The sequence below is a fragment of the Lethenteron reissneri genome, chromosome 29 (genome assembly GCF_015708825.2).
Source record: "Lethenteron reissneri isolate LAM-NWPU_2019-01 chromosome 29, ASM1570882v1, whole genome shotgun sequence".
NCBI lineage: Eukaryota > Metazoa > Chordata > Hyperoartia > Petromyzontiformes > Petromyzontidae > Lethenteron > Lethenteron reissneri.
In genome coordinates, this window is record NC_083807.1 from 12,072,608 (window position 1) to 12,093,165 (window position 20,558).

A 20,558-nucleotide genomic window follows, 5' to 3' on the forward strand; every position below is an offset into this window, starting at 1 on the left:
CCAAGCACTATCCAGGCCCAACACTTGCTTAGTTTCCAAGGTCTGACGGGATCGGGATGTGATGGGTATGTCTTGACCATAAAACCCATCACGTGCGTGCCTCTCGTCCATTCCAGGTACAACACCAAGCATTTAAATGAAGAGACCACCTCCAAGCAGATTAAGGCCATGCTCCAGCAGTGAGAGCGTGAGCCCCGGACTGGGCGTCTCGGACGCGCTGCCGCGTGACATCGCTGCTGCCCTTGTCTTTCTAGCCGGCAGGTTCATCTCTCTGTCTCGCCGCCGGCTCTCGTTAACGCGTACGCGCTTTGCCGTGCGTACAGGTTGATGCAAAACGTGCGCCGCACTATTTAAATGTCACCAAGAGGTACTCGTCGAAGTGTTTTTGTTTTTTAATTTGTTCCATCGGTGTGATTATCAGTGTGGACCTGTACTCCAACCAAATGATCAAATTGTACTGTCCTAGGTTTTACAAACTGTGCATGGCAATTGTAACACAGTCGATGGAATTGTAGGGTTTGAGAGCAGTATGGAGTTGATTTTAATAGCCATGATTTGGAAGACTTGGGCTAAGGAAACAATTTGCTGATTGTGTTGAGAGTTCGTTTTATTCATAGCATGACAGTAGATTTCTTTGTATGTGTATATATTTGTTAGCATTTAATTCCAAGCACATACCAGCAAGAATTTGTCCATTTGCACTTGTATATAAGAATGCTGCCTCTTACCAAAGTGACCCTTTTTTAAATGCTATTGCATACATATATAACTGATGAGCTAATTTGCGCCTGCGACAACGTTTTTTATTTTAACAATGTGATGTTCTAAGAGCTTTTGCTGGCCGATCATGCCAAATTGAATGCATCTTCGTGTCCCATTCAATAACGAACGTGAATAGAGTCTGCGACATGCTTCATTAATGACCGAAGCATTTTATTGTGATGGATACGCTCAAAGACTGTTTTTGGGGTGACCTTGGGAGAACAATCTCAATTAAGGCCACCTGGTGGCAGCTGATGTGAATTAAACGGTGCGTTTCAGGAATTGTTTTTTTATCGGGCAACAAGATTCATGGTTGTATCACAAAGCTAATGTCAAGGTTAGTGTTGGCCCATATTTAAAACGTAAGGGTGCAGGTTACAATATTATATCTGCTGGCTAAAAAATTATATTATTTTTTATAAACATTTCTGTCTCATCCTAGTTGACCGTAAGCTTCAATGGTCTAAAGAGCCAAAATCAGCTCCTGTAATCAATGTTAAGTATTCATGGCAATGGCTGATTCAGTTTTTTCAAAGTATGCTCGTGATTTAAATGCAATCTAATATTTTCCATCTGGAGACGTCAATCATCTCAGCGTGTTATGCTTTTGGTGTTAGAGAATGGTAAATTAAAAAAATCAAACAAGTGTTATATAAGTTAATTTTGTATGCATGTAACGATTAAAAAAAATATATAGTATAGTACAATCATTTAAAATGTGGTACCAATGCCCTTGTAGCACCAGCTGCCTTTCTGTAGCATGTGTCTGTAAGATGACTTGGTACTGTGACTATGGACAAAACTTGCGAGTGCTATTTTGCTACTGAGGTACTGACTTGATTTGGCGCTCCTTCAAGGCGATGATACACTATGGACATTGCATGGCATTGTCACTGGAAATAGTTGCCACCATTTCGTTGCCAAAATCTGGACACATCTATTTGCTGCTCCTTGTAGTGAGCAACCAGGATAGCAACTTCCAATCAGATTACAGACAGGTCACATAACTACCAAACGTTGAGTGCTCTATCGACCTATAGCTCATTCAACATATTTCAACAAACTGGTAAAATTGGCTAGGCAGAACTGTTTCGCTGTGCTTTTGCTGCACCGAGTTACTATAGCTGCGCATAGTAATTGCGTTGCTAGTGACGATCGCAGGCGGTGATTTCCCGAGAGTATCATGACCTTCAGGCATTTTTAAAGAGGCTGCAGGATGCACTGCAATCCTAAGTGGCGAGTGGCTAGGTCTAGTAGGGTTTAGCCTGGGCAAACTTTTTTACCAGCTGCGGAATTCAAATACACAGCCTGTGCAGTAAACCCTCTTGAAGGCCTGCTCGCTGACCGCTGACAGAGCGCGAGGTCAACACTATCAGAGCACGTGGTTGACTGACGGGAGAGGTTTGCATCAGATCGTTTTTACGGCTTGCCGTTTTCGGTTGCCGATCAGGTCATATTCACTATGTCATGTTTTTGTCATGACCTGACCCGCATCCGAACGGCAGGTCATGAAAATTACGATGCGAATTATGTGGTGCGTTTGAAGAAATATGGTGCTACGGACCAATTGAGAATCTTGCTTGTATCCTAAAACCCAATGGAATGGACTCCAGACTGACGCAATCGGTGAATCCCATGTCCTTGAGCACGTCAGTCTACGATGTGCTAGGGTAGTGGCAACCTTGCGCGGTCACATTTTTCGACGTACAAAATAATAACATTTATTAAATTATATATAGAAAAAAAATACTTCCAAAAAAACATTTCGGCCCTCCGCAAAGAATATTTTATGCAGCTGCCTCTGGCTGCCTTGCGACGCTTCCTGCCCCCTCTTTAAAGCAGCCTCTTGGAGCCTGAAGAGTGCACTTGCGTGTGAGCGTACACGCGCCCGTAAACCACGTTGCGTGCCCATGTGGCGGCAGTGGCATCGCTGAATGTATTGGGCGTCTGCTCACTTCACAAGCAAAGACTGACGTGTGTAGGAAATGTGTTGCAGCCGCAGAGTGTGCTATGCAAAGTGTGACCATCACTGTAAACCCGCTACTGTTTTAACGCGACTCGTTACTTGAATGTCCGTCGTCACGGCACAAAACAAGCGACGGGAGCCACTCTCGACCCGAGTGTCGGGTTGGCGTCTTGATGCATTTGCGAATCATCCAAGAGAATGCTTGACATGAAGTGGTGAGTGAATTAGTGGTGAGATGTGGCAGACGACGACACATTTGTGAAGTGGAGCAATGTTTCTCCTCCTTGCGACCCCTCCACTGTGGTGCAGCTTTACTTTGCTATGGATTCATCTTCTTGGTTCTTTTGGTAAAGTCACGTAGAAGGGAAATAATAAAATAATAAAAATAAAACATAATAAAATAATTCTCACGACGTTTCGGGCATTCAGACGCCGTCTCCCCGACAGACCTGGTCTTCACCTGAGGACGGCTGTTTGCATTGTGGCCGAAACGTCGTGAGAATTATTATTATTATTTTTTTTTTTTTATTTCCCTTCTATGTGACTTTACCAAAAGAACCAAGAAAGATGAATCCCTGCAGTCACGAAAGCTTTAAATCGAAATTTGCTATGGATCCTTACCTGTCACATTTGATTCGAGCCGCTACACGTTGAACAGACGTCACGGTAATCTCAGAATGCTGCATCGTGGGGAGGTCATTAGGACCGGAGTTTGAGAAACATGGATGTAGAGAATTGTTGCTTGTTAAAACTCCAACCCTTGTGTTCTCTCTCATGGCTTGATTTTCACGAGTTCGTATTTGTGTGCATTGCGACTTCTTGTTGATGTGAGATTCTGAACGCAGGAATGGGGAGATCTTCTGCAAATATGGAAGAGACAATTCAATGAAAATATGTAAACAAGTTGGTTTTAAATAATTGTGTTAAGGGAAATTAATAAACATTGAATTAATCTCAAATATATGCCACGTAATAGATGGAAGTTAATATGAGCCTTTACTATGTACTTTGGGAAAGAGAGTACAATTTAGAAACACGTTAGGGCCGAAAATGCAAAACTATGCGTTTTGTTCATTACACGGGATATTGTTGTACCCTCTTTCTTGCACTGGCTCATCCGATATGGCATCACTATGCTTTTGTGCGTGTTTGTGTTCAGACGTTAATAAGTGTTTGACAACAGACCAACGGCTCAATGACATACATTATTTGAACACTAGTTATGTTTGAAGCAAGCTCTGTCCAAGCTTTACTTGGTAGAATAAACATTCAGTTTTTTTGTAAAGTATACCAGCCTTTACAGTGGTGTATGCCATGGGTAATCGGAAGTCCATTTAGCTCATGTTTAGACTGCCCTCTAGAGGCAATATTAATGTTGGTACGGTTTATTTTCTTGCTTGTGCGGCACATTTAAACCAAAAGCAGGCAAACAAAGAATGCTTTTACGACTACAATATGCTCATGCTTGCTGTATACCGGCTTAGAGGGAAAAGGGGTTTGAATAAGTGCACTTTTTCCCGTGTTGTGACGAACAGCGTAGTAAACCGTTTGGAATGGCCCTGGTTAAATCAGAAATAAGTTTCGAAAGATTCAGTTACTACGAGGTGGCCTGATGGCTAAGGAGAGCCTCAATGGCCATGTTGAAGCACTGAGCCAATGCCACTGAGAAGCTTTACAATCTGGTTCGCGACCCGTGATTAACCACCTTTTCAAGTGTAGTGGATTTGATGGCCTCTTGCTCCTTCACTAATGACCACACACACATAAAAAAAATCATTCAGCACAACTAAAGTTAAGCTTAAAATGTACTCGCGGTCCATGGTCCTGGATCATTGTAAATTTTGGGGCAAAGCTTCGATAAATAACATTGTATATTTGACACTTCAGATGATTAAGCATCAATTGTCAATGGAAGTGTCCTTAAAGTGGTCAGAAAAGCTCTCGATATTGCGGCACGGTTATTTGAGGCCCGACTGACTGGAAAATATCTCAAACGATATTTCTTCACCGAATGACATGAGTAGCATATTTATGATACAATCTGAGATAAATCCCAAAAAGGGAAAAGCATTCCGTGCAGTGAAAACCAACTCGCTGTCGGCTATGAAACAAATGAATGCAGTCACAGTACTCTGTAGAGGCGCTCTTTCGAGTTATCTCCAGCGGAGGACTTCCAGCATGCGGTGATGTGAGCCATCAATTGGAAGGTTGCGCATTTATTAATTACAATCCGAACGTATCACCCGTGGGCTGTCTAACGCTGGTGCATTGTTGGCCACTTGATGCCCCGAGTGTGGCTTTTGAGCACATTTACGATTTTCATGCCATCACAAAACGATGAATTGTTACGATTCGTGGTCGCGACTAATTTGAGTTGATTCTTTCGTCTACCATTCTGATTCATGCAAAATTACGAGTGCGAGAAGCGGTCACAACGTCATGCGGTGGGGGTGCCAGTCCATTGGGAGAGCCCTCTGGAAATTATTTGGGGTGCGTAATTACAACAAACAAATTCTGGACAAAACTACTTGTCAGAGTTACGTGAACCAATCTAATACAACAATTTCAAAGAAATGACTTTTGTTATCGTGTCAATAGCATGATGCCCTTTTATGCTTTTATAAGGATCTCCGTTCAAGCTGATATTGGGTGTTATTTGAATCCCCTAGACTCTTGAGCTCGTTGGGATCATAAACTTCTGCTTATTTTCGTTCTGCCTAGCACCGCCACTGGCATCACACACGAATCAAGAATAATCGAGTCATAACTCGCAGTGTTCCGTGCGCCTTGAGCATAGGTTTTCGATTGTAATCGATGTGTCGTCACGCGTCTAATCGCGTTGCATGAAGATGCGGTGGGGGGAGTGATTGAGATGGGGTTGGCTCAGTGTGTGGTTAAGTGTTGAAAGGAAATGTGCGATTGAAATTGGTGGGAAGTGGCCACGCATTAAAATGAAATGTCCTTTCAAGAATCATACTGTAATTTTGAGGTCCGTTATGCAGTTCATTGCATTTTTAAATGCTCTTTTGTACGAATGAAATCCAACAGAATAAAAGCTTGATGATATATTCCGCTCTGTTGATGGTTTTGTCAGGGATGACAACACAGGATAGACCATGGCTGCTGATGACTACACCGCATTAATTCTATATCTTTTTGCACAAACAAGCCGTGCATGTGACATTTGCTGTAAATGTTACAGTGACCTGGATTGTGAGAAGTCTGGCTCTGCAAAGTACTTGCTCACGCCACTCGAAAAGTTTCCCCCATTAGAGGGAGGTCAAGGATATTTTGGCCTACTCTTCCACGCTGGTGGGAGCACCCACACTTTACCCCACCACACACATGTCGATCGACTAACTGGTGCACCAAATTACTGGTTGCTGTTGGATTAAAGCGGTCGGGTCAGGATTTAAGACACATCCATTGTTTCATAATAGAGGTTTTTGGGTTAGATCGCGTAAATATATAAATGTGTCATTAAATCCGCCGCCACCACCACCCGACACAGCCAATTAGTAAGGTTTGTGACATAAACAAACATGCCAATTAGTTACTTCTTCAGCACGCCGGTGTGTTGGAGAGTAAAACCCACAACTCTCAACATCAATTGTGAGAATTGCCACGCCAGGAGATCGAATCGGTGACCTGCATTGCAAGTCCAGTGTACAAAAATCATTGCATCACTACAACGGCAGCATCCTTATATTTCGAATTGTGTTAAACGTTACACGTCGATGTATGAGCAAAATACATCAACCAACACTGGATAATGGTGTGGTGATATGCATATTGTTATTTTTCACCGTGGGGTTTATTATGTTAATTGAACCGTTTGGTTCTATTAGGTTAATTGCACCGTGGGGTTATTTTATGTTAATTGACCCTTGGGGTTATATTATGTTATCTTCTTGGTTCTTTCGGTAAAGTCACGTAGAATGGAAATAATAAAAATAAAACATAATAAAATAATTCTCACGACGTTTCGGCCACAACGCAAGCAGCCGTCCTCAGGTGAAGACCAGGTCTGTCGGGGAGACAGCGTCTGAATGAAACAGCACACGAGCTTGGAGCGTATATAAGCTGGGTTAAAAGGGGGGGAAAGGGCGCCTTGACAAAATAATTTGCATATCAAGAGGAATTTAGCATATTTAGTACTACTTGTGCCCGTGCATTATGCAGGATTAGCAGCATCAAAGGGAGGGGATAGGGGTAGCATTAATAAAGGGAAGGAATGTTAATAGTATGTAGCTGCAGTAACTAAAACCACCACGTAAAAAACTAAAGTATAAACTACATATTATCACCGTGGGATTATATTATGTTAATTACACCGTATGGTTATATTATGTAAATTATTACCAAATAAGTCGATCGCCGCTATCCAATCGGATCGCGCGTTGCTCGTCACGTGCGCGCGATGAGCCAATCGCGAGCGCGTATCCGCGCGCCCGGAGTTCCCATCGCCGGGTGGTGTTCCGGCATCCCTGCGGGTCTCCGCGCTCTCTCTCACCAACTTGTTCACACGCTTGTTGTTCTTGTTGTTGTTCTTGTTGTTCTTGTTGATGATCACTGGACGGCGTTTAGCGTAACGCCATGGCCGGGCGCCTGGCGTTCGTCTCGCTGCTCGCCGCGTTGTCGTGGTCCCGAGGCGGAGGCGGAGGCGCGGAGTGGGACCCTGCGGGCTACGTCCTCTACTGCCCCTGCATGGGTGAGCCAGGGGGGAGGAGGGGGCCTCGTGCCTCATGCCACCTCCACTCTCTCCTGTGGCTCTCTGTCTCTCCTGTGGCTCCATCTCTCTCTATGTCTCCTGTGGCTCCATCTCTCTCTGTGTCTCCTGTGGCTCCATCTCTCTCTGTGTCTCCTGTGGCTCCATCTCTCTCTGTGTCTCCTGTGGCTCCATCTCTCTCTGTGTCTCTCCTGTGGCTCCATCTCTCTCTGTGTCTCCTGTGGCTCCATCTCTCTCTCTATGTCTCCTGTGGCTCCATCTCTCTCTGTGTCTCCTGTGGCTCCATCTCTCTCTGTGTCTCTCCTGTGGCTCCATCTCTCTCTGTGTCTCCTGTGGCTCCATCTCTCTCTCTATGTCTCCTGTGGCTCCATCTCTCTCTGTGTCTCCTGTGGCTCCATCTCTCTCTGTGTCTCCTGTGGCTCCATCTCTCTCTGTGTCTCTCCTGTGGCTCCATCTCTCTCTGTGTCTCCTGTGGCTCCATCTCTCTCTGTGTCTCCTGTGGCTCCATCTCTCTCTGTGTCTCCTGTGGCTCCATCTCTCTCTGTGTCTCTCCTGTGGCTCCATCTCTCTCTGTGTCTCCTGTGGCTCCATCTCTCTCTCTATGTCTCCTGTGGCTCCATCTCTCTCTGTGTCTCCTGTGGCTCCATCTCTCTCTGTGTCTCCTGTGGCTCCATCTCTCTCTGTGTCTCTCCTGTGGCTCCATCTCTCTCTGTGTCTCCTGTGGCTCCATCTCTCTCTCTATGTCTCCTGTGGCTCCATCTCTCTCTCTGTGTCTCCTGTGGCTCCATCTCTCTCTGTGTCTCCTGTGGCTCCATCTCTCTCTGTGTCTCCTGTGGCTCCATCTCTCTCTGTGTCTCTCCTGTGGCTCCATCTCTCTCTGTGTCTCCTGTGGCTCCATCTCTCTCTCTGTGTCTCCTGTGGCTCCATCTCTCTCTGTGTCTCCTGTGGCTCCATCTCTCTCTCTGTGTCTCCTGTGGCTCCATCTCTCTCTGTGTCTCCTGTGGCTCCGTCTCTCTCTGTGTCTCCTGTGGCTCCATCTCTCTCTCTGTGTCTCCTGTGGCTCCATCTCTCTCTGTGTCTCCTGTGGCTCCATCTCTCTCTGTGTCTCCTGTGGCTCCATCTCTCTCTGTGTCTCCTGTGGCTCCATCTCTCTCTGTGTCTCCTGTGGCTCCGTCTCTCTCTGTGTCTCCTGTGGCTCCATCTCTCTCTCTGTGTCTCCTGTGGCTCCATCTCTCTCTGTGTCTCCTGTGGCTCCATCTCTCTCTGTGTCTCCTGTGGCTCCATCTCTCTCTGTGTCTCCTGTGGCTCCGTCTCTCTCTGTGTCTCCTGTGGCTCCATCTCTCTCTCTGTGTCTCCTGTGGCTCCATCTCTCTCTGTGTCTCCTGTGGCTCCATCTCTCTCTGTGTCTCCTGTGGCTCCATCTCCTGTGTGTCTCTCTCTCTGTGGCTCAATCTCTCTCCTGTGTCTCCTGTGGCTCCATCTCTCTCCTGTGTCTCTCCTGTGGCTCCATCTCTCTCCTGTGTCTCTCCTGTGGCTCCATCTCTCTCCTGTGTCTCTCTCTGTGGCTCTCTCGTCGACAGGCACATCGACTAACTCAATCGTCCACGCGGTGACCATCGGTGGACATCGATGCGCTATAAAACCAAGACATTGCCTCGTCGTGTTTTTAGTTTTTAGTTTTCGAGGCACTTTTTAAACAAATGTGGGGGTGGTTTTTAAACGGGCGGGATTCCATTTGTGTTTTATAAATCACTTGATCTTGAACAGCACTTAAACCAGACGGGGACGCGTGGAAGAAGGTTTATTAATATAAGTTTTTTGGGTTAGACGCATTTATACTTCACGCGATCTAACCCAATAACATTTAAATACGAGTAAAATTGGTCGCGAAAGCCTAAAATTTATAAAGGTCTATTATATCCACCTGTCTCTTTTCACTTCTTTATATAAACACACAAACCTGTCAACCCATTGGCAGTGCCCCAACTTATTACAGACCAATGCAGACCTTACTGCTCACCCCGTGCCCTATTAAACCTCAACCTTCATCCTACAAAGCCCCATCACAAGGGAGAAACACAAACAATTAGACACAACATTAGTGCCCGTGTTGAAACGCCTGTACACCGTATGGAACTGGCCACTTTAAATGTCTCTGTAAGAGAACACGGGGTCACACCGCATGGGTTCACACGGTGTGCAAGCCACGAGTAGCAGAATTAAAAACTTGAAAAAAAATTATTCCTTCTTAAACTTGTCTAAATCATACTCTTTGGTTCTTTCGGTAAAGTCACGAACTGCTGTTGAGTTCCACTTCTGGATTATATTTTTTCCGCCTGAGTTACGACCGCTTTTGTTGCGATCGAAACGTCGTAATTTATTGTTTTTTCTAGCTACGTGACTTTACCGAAAGAACCAAAGAATATGAATTCCTGCAGGCACGAAAGCTTCAAATCAACATTGTCTATGGCCGGAGCCTTCGCCCGTGTTGCTTATCATTCGATGCATTGCCCCAAAAGTCTCGGTGGGGTTCGCAATCCCCCACCAGCTCAGGTTGATTGTCTCAAGCGCCGGTGGTGGCTGCTGCTGATGCTGAATTCCGCAGGGCGCTTTGGGAACCAGGCCGACCAGTTCCTGGGCTCGCTGGCGTTCGCGCGGATGCTGAACCGCACGTTGGCCGTGCCCCCCTGGGTGGAGTATCGCCACCACACGCCGCCTTACACCAACGTAAGTCCCTCGAGAGAGAGGCCAGCAGCGGCGAGATGGCACGGAAGAACGGTGTTGGGTTCTCAATCACCCACTCACTCACGCACTGACTCACTCGCTCACGCACCGACTCACTCACTCACCCACTCATGCACTCACCCACCCACTCACCCACTCACTCACTCACCCACTCATGCACTCACCCACCCACCCACTCACTCACCCACCCACTCACCCACCAACCCACCCACCCACTCACCCACCAACCCACCCACTCACTCACTCACCCACCCACCCACTCACCTACCCACCGACTCACTCACCCACCCACCCACTCACCCACCCACCCACTCACCCACCCACCCACCCACTCACCCACCCACTCACCACCCACCCACCCACTCACCCACTCACCCACCCACTCACCCACCCACCCCACTCACCGACCCACCACTCACCCACCCACCCACTCACCCACCCACTCACCCACCCACCCACTCACCCACCCACTCACCCACTCACCCACCCACTCACCCACCCCGCCACTTTTTTTTTTTATTACACACTTTATATGAACTCACTGTTGTTGTTGTCGTTTCCTCTAATCTTGTAACTCAATTTTAACCCACTTCCCAATGTGGTATCGACTGCAAACTTGGTATAATTATGTCTTACTGAGAACCGCTGGCATAGAAGACAGGTTAGGTAGTTTCAACAGCCATGTGCACGCCTTTGACCCAATCTGAATATTTATACTGGAGGAATCCATTGAGCTTTAAAGATTTTTTGTCCAATAGGAGCGGGTCAAAGAGTTACACCAACAAGCAATAAAAAAAACACGATAGTGCAGAGTATAGGAAAGGTAAGCAAATTACAAAAACATACAACTAAACTATGTTTTTTATTTTACCAGGTGAAGCCCATTGAGCTATTAGCTTCTTTATTAACGACTTGGCCACATGATATAGCTCAACAAAGTGGCTTATCATGTGATCATTTATAGCAGCCAAATAATCTAGACGCAAACTCATTCTATTAGCCTCGTGTAAATCATCACTTCTTAGATGCAAATTTCTATGCACGGTACCGCGAGTGTAACAATACAATTGAGTGAATTGTCCGCACGTGGAATTGTTACCACGGTGGTGGGTACCGTGGGTGCTGCGCCTGTGCGGGGCTTTCTCTGTCTTCAGGCGCACGTCCCGTACGCGGAGTATTTCCGACTGGAGGCTCTGAGCGAGTTCCATCGCATCGTGAGCCTGGAGCACTTCATGGAGCACCTCGCCCCGCACCACTGGCCCCCGGCCACCCGCACCGCCTACTGCTTCGAGGCGGCCGCGGCGCGCAGCCCCGACAAGCGCTCGTGCCCCATGAAGGTGCGGGCCGGAGGGTCGCTCAGTCGCGCTCTGCTTGTGGAGCTCTCGCTTAAAACACACACACGTCTTGAAGTCAACTTACTTGAGGTTTCGTGGGTTCATGTCGCAGCCTGGTCACGAATGACTTACAGAGAGACTCGTAGACTTGCATAGAGACCCTTAAACTCACATGGAGACGATGAGATTCATGTAGAAACCCATAGACTTTCATAGAGACTCAGACAGAACCACTTGCATGGTAACCCATAGACTTACATCAAGACCCATAAACTGACAGACTAAGTTGCAATTTAAACTGGACCTCAATTGTATTCAGTTAATGGTCTACATAAAAAAAAATATACATTTGGTTCTGCACTTAATTTGTATAAATTCCAGCTCAGGATTATAAGGTGGGGTTGACTGTCATGCAACGAAAATGTATCTGAAGTGGCAGAGCAAGTGGGAAAAAGTTCGATCCTCTGTGTGGAACAGAGGTGACGTAAAGAGATCTCGGTGTTCGGTGATCTCCACTTCTGCAGACCACTCTCTTAACACTGCTCTGTGACGGATTCAGATTGTTTCTTTTCTACATTCGAATGGATTCTTTATTTAATTTAAATAAATCGTGCCGATTACACAATTGAGATAAAATATCGGGAAAAGATTCCATCAAAAACAAATTCAACATGTTTGAGGTGGCTGTGTGGCTCATGAAGCTCATACTGGTTAAGGCAGAACACAAGAACACAGCCTTCACAGCTAAGATTGGAATCTCGGAAGCAGCGAGTTTTGTGATCTCAGTCCAGACAACACAAGGGTGCACGTGAAATTAATCCAGCTTCGTCCAATTTGGAGAGCAATTTAAGCTAAATCTGTCAAATGAATAACATGTTGTGAACCACGCGTTATGGAGTATGAAAGAGTGTAATTCATTGTATGGGAGGAGAAGCCTTTGGAAGCATCTCCAGTCGTGTGTATTATCATTTCAGGCCATTCTTGAACTGTAGTTGAACTAGAAGGACATTTCATCATCTCATGCCAAGGCCCTCATTGAACAATTGAGATATGATTGGTGATGAAGGAACATTAAAACTATTCTTAGCATACGGTATCCTTGGGTGCACAGCTGCCAGAAGAAATGGGCTTCGTGATGTACAGCATGTTCACGCTTATTTTGTAATTGAATTATCGGTGCGCGACGTGTTTGTGTGTATGTGACAGGACGGCAACCCCTTTGGGCCTTTCTGGGACCAGTTTGGAGTGGACTTTGTTCATTCGGAGGTGTTTAACAGCCTCTCCTACCATCCACACAGCATGCAGCGCTGGCTTGACAAGTACGCCTGAAACTCGGCTTCGAGTGGTAACAATGAAGCAGCTTGGCTTTCTCACAGTGCCCACTTGTGAACAAATATCAAGTACTACAATTACAAAATGATAATAATCCTTCACAGACCTTGCTTAATCCACTTCTGGATAAAGGCATCTCCATACAGAGTTAATTTAATTTGCCCAACGCCCAAACTATGTATCCCTTGTATTGGCAGCAAGTGGGAATGGTCGTATTGTGTGTAGGTTAAAGATAATGTACATGTTGAAACGCATTTAGCACATTGAAGTGGAGAAAGTGTTTGCAAAATATCACAGATGATTATGTGCTGCAGTGCACACACTTCATTTAATATTAAGCTTTCCAAAGCCTTTGTTCAGCAGTTTGACTTAAATATCCAGCTTTTAAATGTGGAAGGTATTGTTGTAATATGGAAGCCTACAGTTTGTATAAAAACGAAAATCAGCATTTGTAGTTAACACTCCTTTAAATATAATAGTCAAATGTTTTAGCCAATGCCACTTCTTAAAAGTGAATTCGTCCTTCAGATTAGAAGGGCAATTTGCTAAAGCAGCCCATTATGTAGTTTACAAGGCAGCATTAATGATAATCCTAATGTAATATTTATTTTGTGTTATTTGTGCTTGTGTGCATCACTGCCAGACTTATTATATTCCCTGCCTCCAGCTCAGGAGAGACGACATGGTCAAATGAACACTCTCCCTTCTCATTTACCAGCCTTGCTTCTGCAATCACACTCTCACCCGTTTGTTCAATGTCCTTCGTGACATCTCTTCATTATCTTCTTGGTTCTTTCGGTAAAGTTACGTAGAAGGAAAATAACAACAATAAAAATAAAACATAATAAAATAATTCTCACGACGTTTCGGCCACAACGCAAGCAGCCGTCTTCAGGTGGAGAACAGGTCTGTCAGACTCTGCCTTCTCGACAGACCTGTTCTCCACCTGAAGACGGCTGCTTGCGTTGTGGCCGAAACGTCATGAGAATTATTTTATTATGTTTTATTTTTATTATTTTATTATTTTCCTTCTACGTGACTTTACCGAAAGAACCAAGAAGACGAATCCCTGCAGTCACGAAAGCTTTAAATCGAAATCTCTTCATTACTTGTACTCAAGATCTATGCCAGTGCAGGCCTTTCGTATTGCATGTTGATTGAGGCCCACTGTCAATCTCGGGGCAGGTACCCGGCTCACAAGCACCCGGTGCTCGCGCTGCCCGGAGCGCCGGCGCAGTTCCCCGTGCTCCCCGAGCATCGCCGCCTTCAACGCTACGTCGTGTGGTCGGACAAGATGGTCTCCGAGGGCAATCGGCTCATCAGCGATCGACTAGCGAGGCCTTACCTGGCCATTCACCTGCGGGTCGGCTCAGACTGGGTAGGTAGCATCGCTTTGGCAACCTTACCTATGACGCTTTGGCCCAAAGTAGATTTGCTGCTGCTGCTGCAATGGATTAATAAAGCCAGTGGTGTTGCAGAAACCCCTCTGACAAGTTTACACATGCACAGGTCTTTTGTCAATCTATGATGGATGTTGGCTTCCCCACACTGTACATGTCTTGGGGGTGATTTGAACATACTTGACCATGCTGGACAGTGCAAATTGGCAAAGGCTGAGAGCACAGATGTTGGATTATAGTACTATACAACAATGGTTTTTACTGCGCCAGCTTCTGCTGCTCACAAAGTAGCCCCGCAAGTTTAATATAACCAATTTTATCATCTAACTATGAATGTCAATGCTTTATCCAGGAGATACATATTTAACGTGAAGCTAGTGTTGAATTGTGCACAAATGGCATCATGTGAATGAATATTGAATCTGAAATCAACCAGCGTGCCACAAATTTTTAGTTCACAATTCGACCATGTACGTCCAAGTACAATGACTCATTTTAGACAGCCAGAGCTCCACGCGCAAACGCTTTCAGCACGAGTTTCAAAAGCATGGGGCACCAATAAGAGTCCTCGCGTCTCAATCCTTTGTGCCTTGCGCCCACCCTTGCCTGTGCGCTGGCGCAGCACAACACGTGCGCCCTCCTGCGCGAGGGCAAGGTGGGCTCGCACCTCATGGCATCGCCGCAGTGCGTGGGCGACGACCTCGCAACGGCACGGCCCCTCACCATGGCCATGTGCCTGCCGAGCGTGACGGACGTGACGCGCTCTGTTCGTGCCTGGGCCACGCGCATCGGTGCGCGCTCCGTCTACGTCGCGACCGACTCGCACGACTACTCCGAGGAGATTGGCGAGGCTCTGCAAGGACAGGTCGGTGCAGCCCACATACAATGCCGTTTACACACGTCGGTTCTAGATTTGAAGCTTTCGTGACTGCAAGGAGTCCTACTCTTAGGTTTTTTCGGTGAAGTCACGTAGGTAAAAAATAAAATTAAAATTAATAAAAGTAATAAAAGAAATAAAATAAAATAATTATTTAATTTAATTTCTATTATTACTTTTATTATTTAAAAATAAAATAATAACTTTTATAAATTTTTATTATTTTAGAAATAAAATAAAATAATCATTTTAATTTCTATTATTACTTTTATTAATTTTATTTTTTGCCTACGTGACTTTAACACGTCGGTTTTTGCGACAAATGATTCCCATAATAGAGGTTTCTTTTTTGGGTTAGATCGCATAAATATACAGATACAATGCAGTTTGCTTCCATGTACACAGGGGTGAGGAAAATTTTTTGTACCAAGGGATGAATAGAATTCTCTTTGGTTGGCTACCATTTAGCTGATGCTAAACTTTGATCTGGCTCGAACTGTATGTATTGGTGACTATGCTAAGAATGACCTTCAAGTGATTAATAGGTCAAAATTATTCCCATCTAGAACCTGATCATTGTGGCTGAATGGCTTGCAGTGACGGATCAATAGTGCTTGCAGGCCGTTTGGAAGTGCGAGGCCTCGTGGCCACGCTTGGTGGTAGCCCCATTCAAGCACTATGCAGGTTTCACCCAGATTTCTCTTCCAAGCTCTTGACAAGATCAGGTAAATTCTGGGTAATTTAGTCACAAGAAGTTGGCATTTGTAAAGCATGTTATAGTGGCTGCTTCTCAGGACGCTGGTCAAAGTAGTGAGGTACATTAAGGGTTGGCTATGAATGGAGTAGAGATTATAAATTGTGATTGGAACATTTTATTAATTTGAGGCGGTAGGGAGCTGCGGTGAGGAGAATGAGATGAATGTTTGGTAAAGATGCAGATGAAGGTACTTCAAAGAGCAAAGCCAGTTGTAGACAAAGGAGAAGGGGGGAGGAGTCTTGAGCCTGGGCTTAAATAGGGGAATAAAAACTATACATTGTAGCGCACAGTAATGATAATACAGATGAATAACCTACACAAGCTGTTTGACATGAGAGGGTCACTTCTGTATCGTGGACATGTACTGCATTGTATTAGGAAGCCACTGGACCTTTAAATCTAGGTTTAAAATTAATTTAATTGGAACTGATTTTTACGTTTAGTTTTTCCCCCACACCTCCGATGAGCATGGTTGGCTGTGTACGGTGCGAAAAAAGTTCAACGTACTTATGTTTCGATTTAAAGCTTTCGTGACTTCAGGGATTCATCTTCTTGGTTATTTCGGTAAAGTCACGTAGAAGGAAAATAATAAAATAATAAAAATATAACATAAAATAATTCTCACGACGTTTCGGCCACAACGCAAGCAGCCGTCTTCAGGTGGAGAACAGGTCTGTCAAGTAGACAGTCTGAATGACTCTGTCCACCTGAAGACGGCTGCTTGCGTTGTGGCCGAAACGTCGTGAGAATTATTTTATTATGTTTTATTTTAATTTTATTATTTTCCTTCTACGTGACTTTACCGAAAGAACCAAGAAGGTACTTATGTTTTTTTCAGACGTGATAAGAAAACTGTGTTAAACATCTATTAAGTGCATCTCAAATCAAGCCAAAAGCTACACTTTTCAACACTTGTGTGTGCTAAAGTGAATGTAGTTTTTGTCAGGGGGGAGTCGGCTTGATCTGTCTCCAACCTGTGTGCATCGTGTTGTGCTTGCCAAGGTGAGAGTGGTGGCTGTGAAGCCAGACGTGGCACAGCTGGACCTGTACGTGCTGGCCCAGGCTGACCACTTCATCGGGAACTGCGTCTCGTCGTTCACGGCCTTCGTGAAGCGCGACAGAGACGTGCACGGGCGGCCCTCGTCCTTCTTTGGCATGGACGATGCCGACAGCGCCCGCAACGAGGAGCTCTGAATGTGAACGCAGTTTCTGGGAGTAAAAAAAACTATAAAACTGTGCGTGCGAAAAGCCTTTATTTGCTTATTTTGGTTATTGACCATCTTGTGATACTTGGGAACATTTTTTCAGATCAAAGTATTTATTGAACTGATAATTCAAATCAATGTCGGGTTTAATGTTTTTAGATAATAATGTAAACAGTAAATGACTGCCTCTGGGTTTTGGCACAATTTTGTGCAGTTGTCATATAAATGTAAACGTTTTTGTATCTCATTCCTGTCAAAGTGTATTTTATTGAGCATAATGGAATTGCATTCTGATCTAAAATCATGCTGAAGTTAGCAACACTCGCATTTTTTTTTATATTTAACAGTTAAGCAAATGTCAAGACATGTATAGTGTTCATGTACATTTGTCCTGCTATATTTAACTTGTGTTGGCCGAGGCTGCATCTGTCCTGTTGTAGTAAAAAGACAAGCCTGGAAATGCACAAGTGCCAGACGATGGGTGATTGATGTTGGGTTGTACCAGCTTGGTCATGTATCTTTTCTAAAGGTGGCGATGGAGGAATTTAGGAGTATTGAATAAAAATATTGGAATTGGCTGCAGAAGTTTGTGCAATGACTACTTCAAGTCAACATTGCACGAAGTGGAAAATTTACTTTCTGAAAACGATCACTACACAATTCTGTGAACCATTAAAATACTGGAGAACATGAATTTTGATTGGTTGTATGAAATTGCTCGTGTCATGTTTGCATTAATCACAAAAGTATAAACTAATATACAAGTTTCTCGTGTACAGTTTTTGCATAAATCTATTTTAGTTGGGTAATTTAAAGGACTACATTGACGTTTCAACTTGATTACATGAACACCTATGCTGGAAATAGTTCTATAGATTGGGCCCTTCCTTGTTTTCTTTGGCTTTTGTCAACAATACGACAGTTTTGCAAAACATCGCTTTAATATGAGTGCTGATAGCTGTAAACGATCATTGCACAGTTGCCAATGGGAAATATTCGCCTTAAATACCTGTCAACTCGAAAGGTTTACTTTTGTTTCTGTGAATAAAACACATTTTTAAATATTTCTGTGGCCTGTGTGCAAAAAGCACATGCTCTCGAGACCAGTATTTCCTTTGTGTAGGTGGCTTTAGGTATTCAGGATTCACTTGACAGATGTGTTTATGAAAAAGCGCTAATGCTGTCAACACGGCAGTGTGTGAGCTCTGGGGAGACGGTCTGCAGGTGCGCGTGCTTGTGTGTGTGTGCGCGCTCAGCGGCACGCACACTACCCGGCCCCAGGTGGCCGAGACGACTCTTATGTTTCTTGTTTGCACAACGCGGTGCGAAAGACACGTCAAATGAGCCCACGGTCGGATGAGCATGGAACAACCTGCGGGACAGTCCATCGCCAGTTCGTCTTCGCATTCCACTAAAACATGCTCAATACAGCTGCGTGGTGATGCAATATACAGTCGATTAATGTTACCGTTTTTCCTGAATTCACTCGTGGGGGAAAGCTGGTGCAGTGGTCGCCACTGCGTTATGAACCTGGTGACCCAACTTCGATTCCAGGCCACTGCTAACAAACTTGATGAGTGCCATCTGGACTGGTTCTCGGTCCCTCATGAACCCACTGACCATTGAGGTGGTGTATGGGCAAACAACAGCAATGACCGGCATAGCATGGGGAGGCCTTCGTCCAGCAGTGGATTAACAAAGAGCTGCATTTATATTGTATGCATATGCAAGTATACAATAGCTTGCCAGACAATACGTCTCATTCATATCTGTGTCCACATCAATACACTACAGTATTTTGCAAATCCATCAGCCCCACGGCCTTATGGGGAATTACTCACGCCTAAAAGGCCGATGATTGCGTAATATTAAAAAATATATATATGTGGAGAGACGGAGATATATGACGTCTGTTAGTAATTTATATTCTCCACGACGCTCATGATTATGTTGCATCGTGTCCAGTAGGTGGTAGTGTAGCTTCGCTTGAGACGAGTGGGTTCGCAATCTTTGCGGAGCAGCTGGCCACCCACTCGTAATCCTCGGAAACGTTTTCGCGGATCACCGTGCGGTCAAAAATCTGGCGTTTTGTAAAAAAAAAACTAATTTGCAACGGTTCTGCGAACCTTTTCCCACGGCCTTGCGGATCCTTTACCTTTGATCCGCGGATCACACGCTGGAAACCACTCGATTAGAGAGTGATGCTTGTCACTTCAGTTATTGTTTTTAAAAAATAATATATACTGTAGGTAGGTAGGCGCAGTGCCAAGCGTTTGAACTTCATAGACTGCAGAATGGGCACAAAAACTAACAGGGCAACGTGAACTTACCGATTTAGTCTAATCGGACATTAACTTCGAATGCAACTTCTAACGAGAGCCTGTGTAAAGTTTGACGCTGTTCGTTGGAGAGTCCTTTGTCGTTCCACTGCTGGATGAAGGCCACCGTGCACGTGTGAGTCGTGGGGTTAGTTTGACCATACTGCACGCTGGTGAAGGGGGGACCCACAGCTTGTTGAGGTGTCACCACATGTCAGCCGTGACCTGGAATTCAACTTTGGTCACTCTTTGGTGTTGTAATGTAATTTCTTTTTTTACCAAAGAAAACCTCAATTGGTGATAATCCTTTTCATGAGGGCTCTGCTGGGTCGTTTGGCCGAATAGATTTGTATTTGTAGTTGTGTCGTCTGCTAGGAAACAGGAGTCCACAGATAAACCGCAGTTTATTCATTACACAATGATTTAGGGCTGACTTTTCGCGTTATGTTAATGGAGTGTCATGTACATATACAAAATGTGTGTATTCATCAATTAGGTGTGTTGTATATTTGTAAGGAATTGGAGCGGTGGCACAGCTGTTAGAGAACGGTGCTCGGAACCCAGCCACCCGAGTTCGATTCCTGACTACGGCTAACAAAAGTGACGGGTGACATCTCAGCCGGTTCCTGAGTGCGCACCATGCTTTTGATCCGTATATTATAGCAGGTAATGGGCACTGATTAAAAAAAAAAACTTTCATAAACTTTGACACCAACTCGCACTGACCAGCGTCACGAATTGTGGTCAAACAAAGGCCATGAACCGTCGTGACGAGTGTCGGCCCTTCTTCCAGCAGTGCTTTGACTGACAAAGGGCCGTATATTTGGAAACCAGGAGAGCTTAGCGTCCTGCATTTTAAGAGCAGGTGCTTCCGTGATCCGTGCCTTACCAGCGCTTTTCATCCCAAATTCCATGCCGCGTTTTTTTTCTACAAGAGTTTCACCCCCACCACCACCACCGTCACCACCTCAAGCCCCCGTCAGTGGCTCTCACGCTAAAACAACAAGGATAACAAACAATACGAAAGGCAACGACTGCGAGAACAGTTTATACCCAGAGCTTTTAGAGGCACTCTCTTTAAAGAAAAAAAAGCATCCAAGCTCGCCTCTGAAACACGTGCAAGAGAACTGTGA

At 45.0% G+C, this 20,558-nt stretch overlaps 2 protein-coding genes across 3 annotated transcripts in view; both read left to right on the forward strand.

The window, feature by feature from the left end:
- Window positions 1–5,796, forward strand: part of LOC133349254 (CYFIP-related Rac1 interactor B-like) — a 34,398-nt gene extending 28,602 nt beyond the window's left edge. For both annotated transcript variants that reach the window (XM_061562599.1, XM_061562598.1), the window contains one exon: window positions 117–5,796. In XM_061562599.1, the coding sequence (XP_061418583.1) occupies window positions 117–183 (67 nt within the window). In that variant the 3' untranslated portion in view covers window positions 184–5,796. The remainder of the gene's footprint in view (window positions 1–116) is intronic.
- Window positions 5,797–7,186: 1,390 nt separating this feature from the next.
- Window positions 7,187–17,801, forward strand: POFUT1 (protein O-fucosyltransferase 1). The gene is made up of 7 exons (XM_061562600.1): window positions 7,187–7,439; window positions 10,063–10,184; window positions 11,357–11,539; window positions 12,743–12,855; window positions 14,054–14,246; window positions 14,891–15,133; window positions 16,905–17,801. The coding sequence occupies exons 1-7, from the start codon at window positions 7,325–7,327 to the stop codon at window positions 17,094–17,096; spliced, it is 1,161 nt and encodes a 386-aa protein (XP_061418584.1). The 5' UTR covers window positions 7,187–7,324; the 3' UTR covers window positions 17,097–17,801.
- Window positions 17,802–20,558: the final 2,757 nt, after the last annotated feature.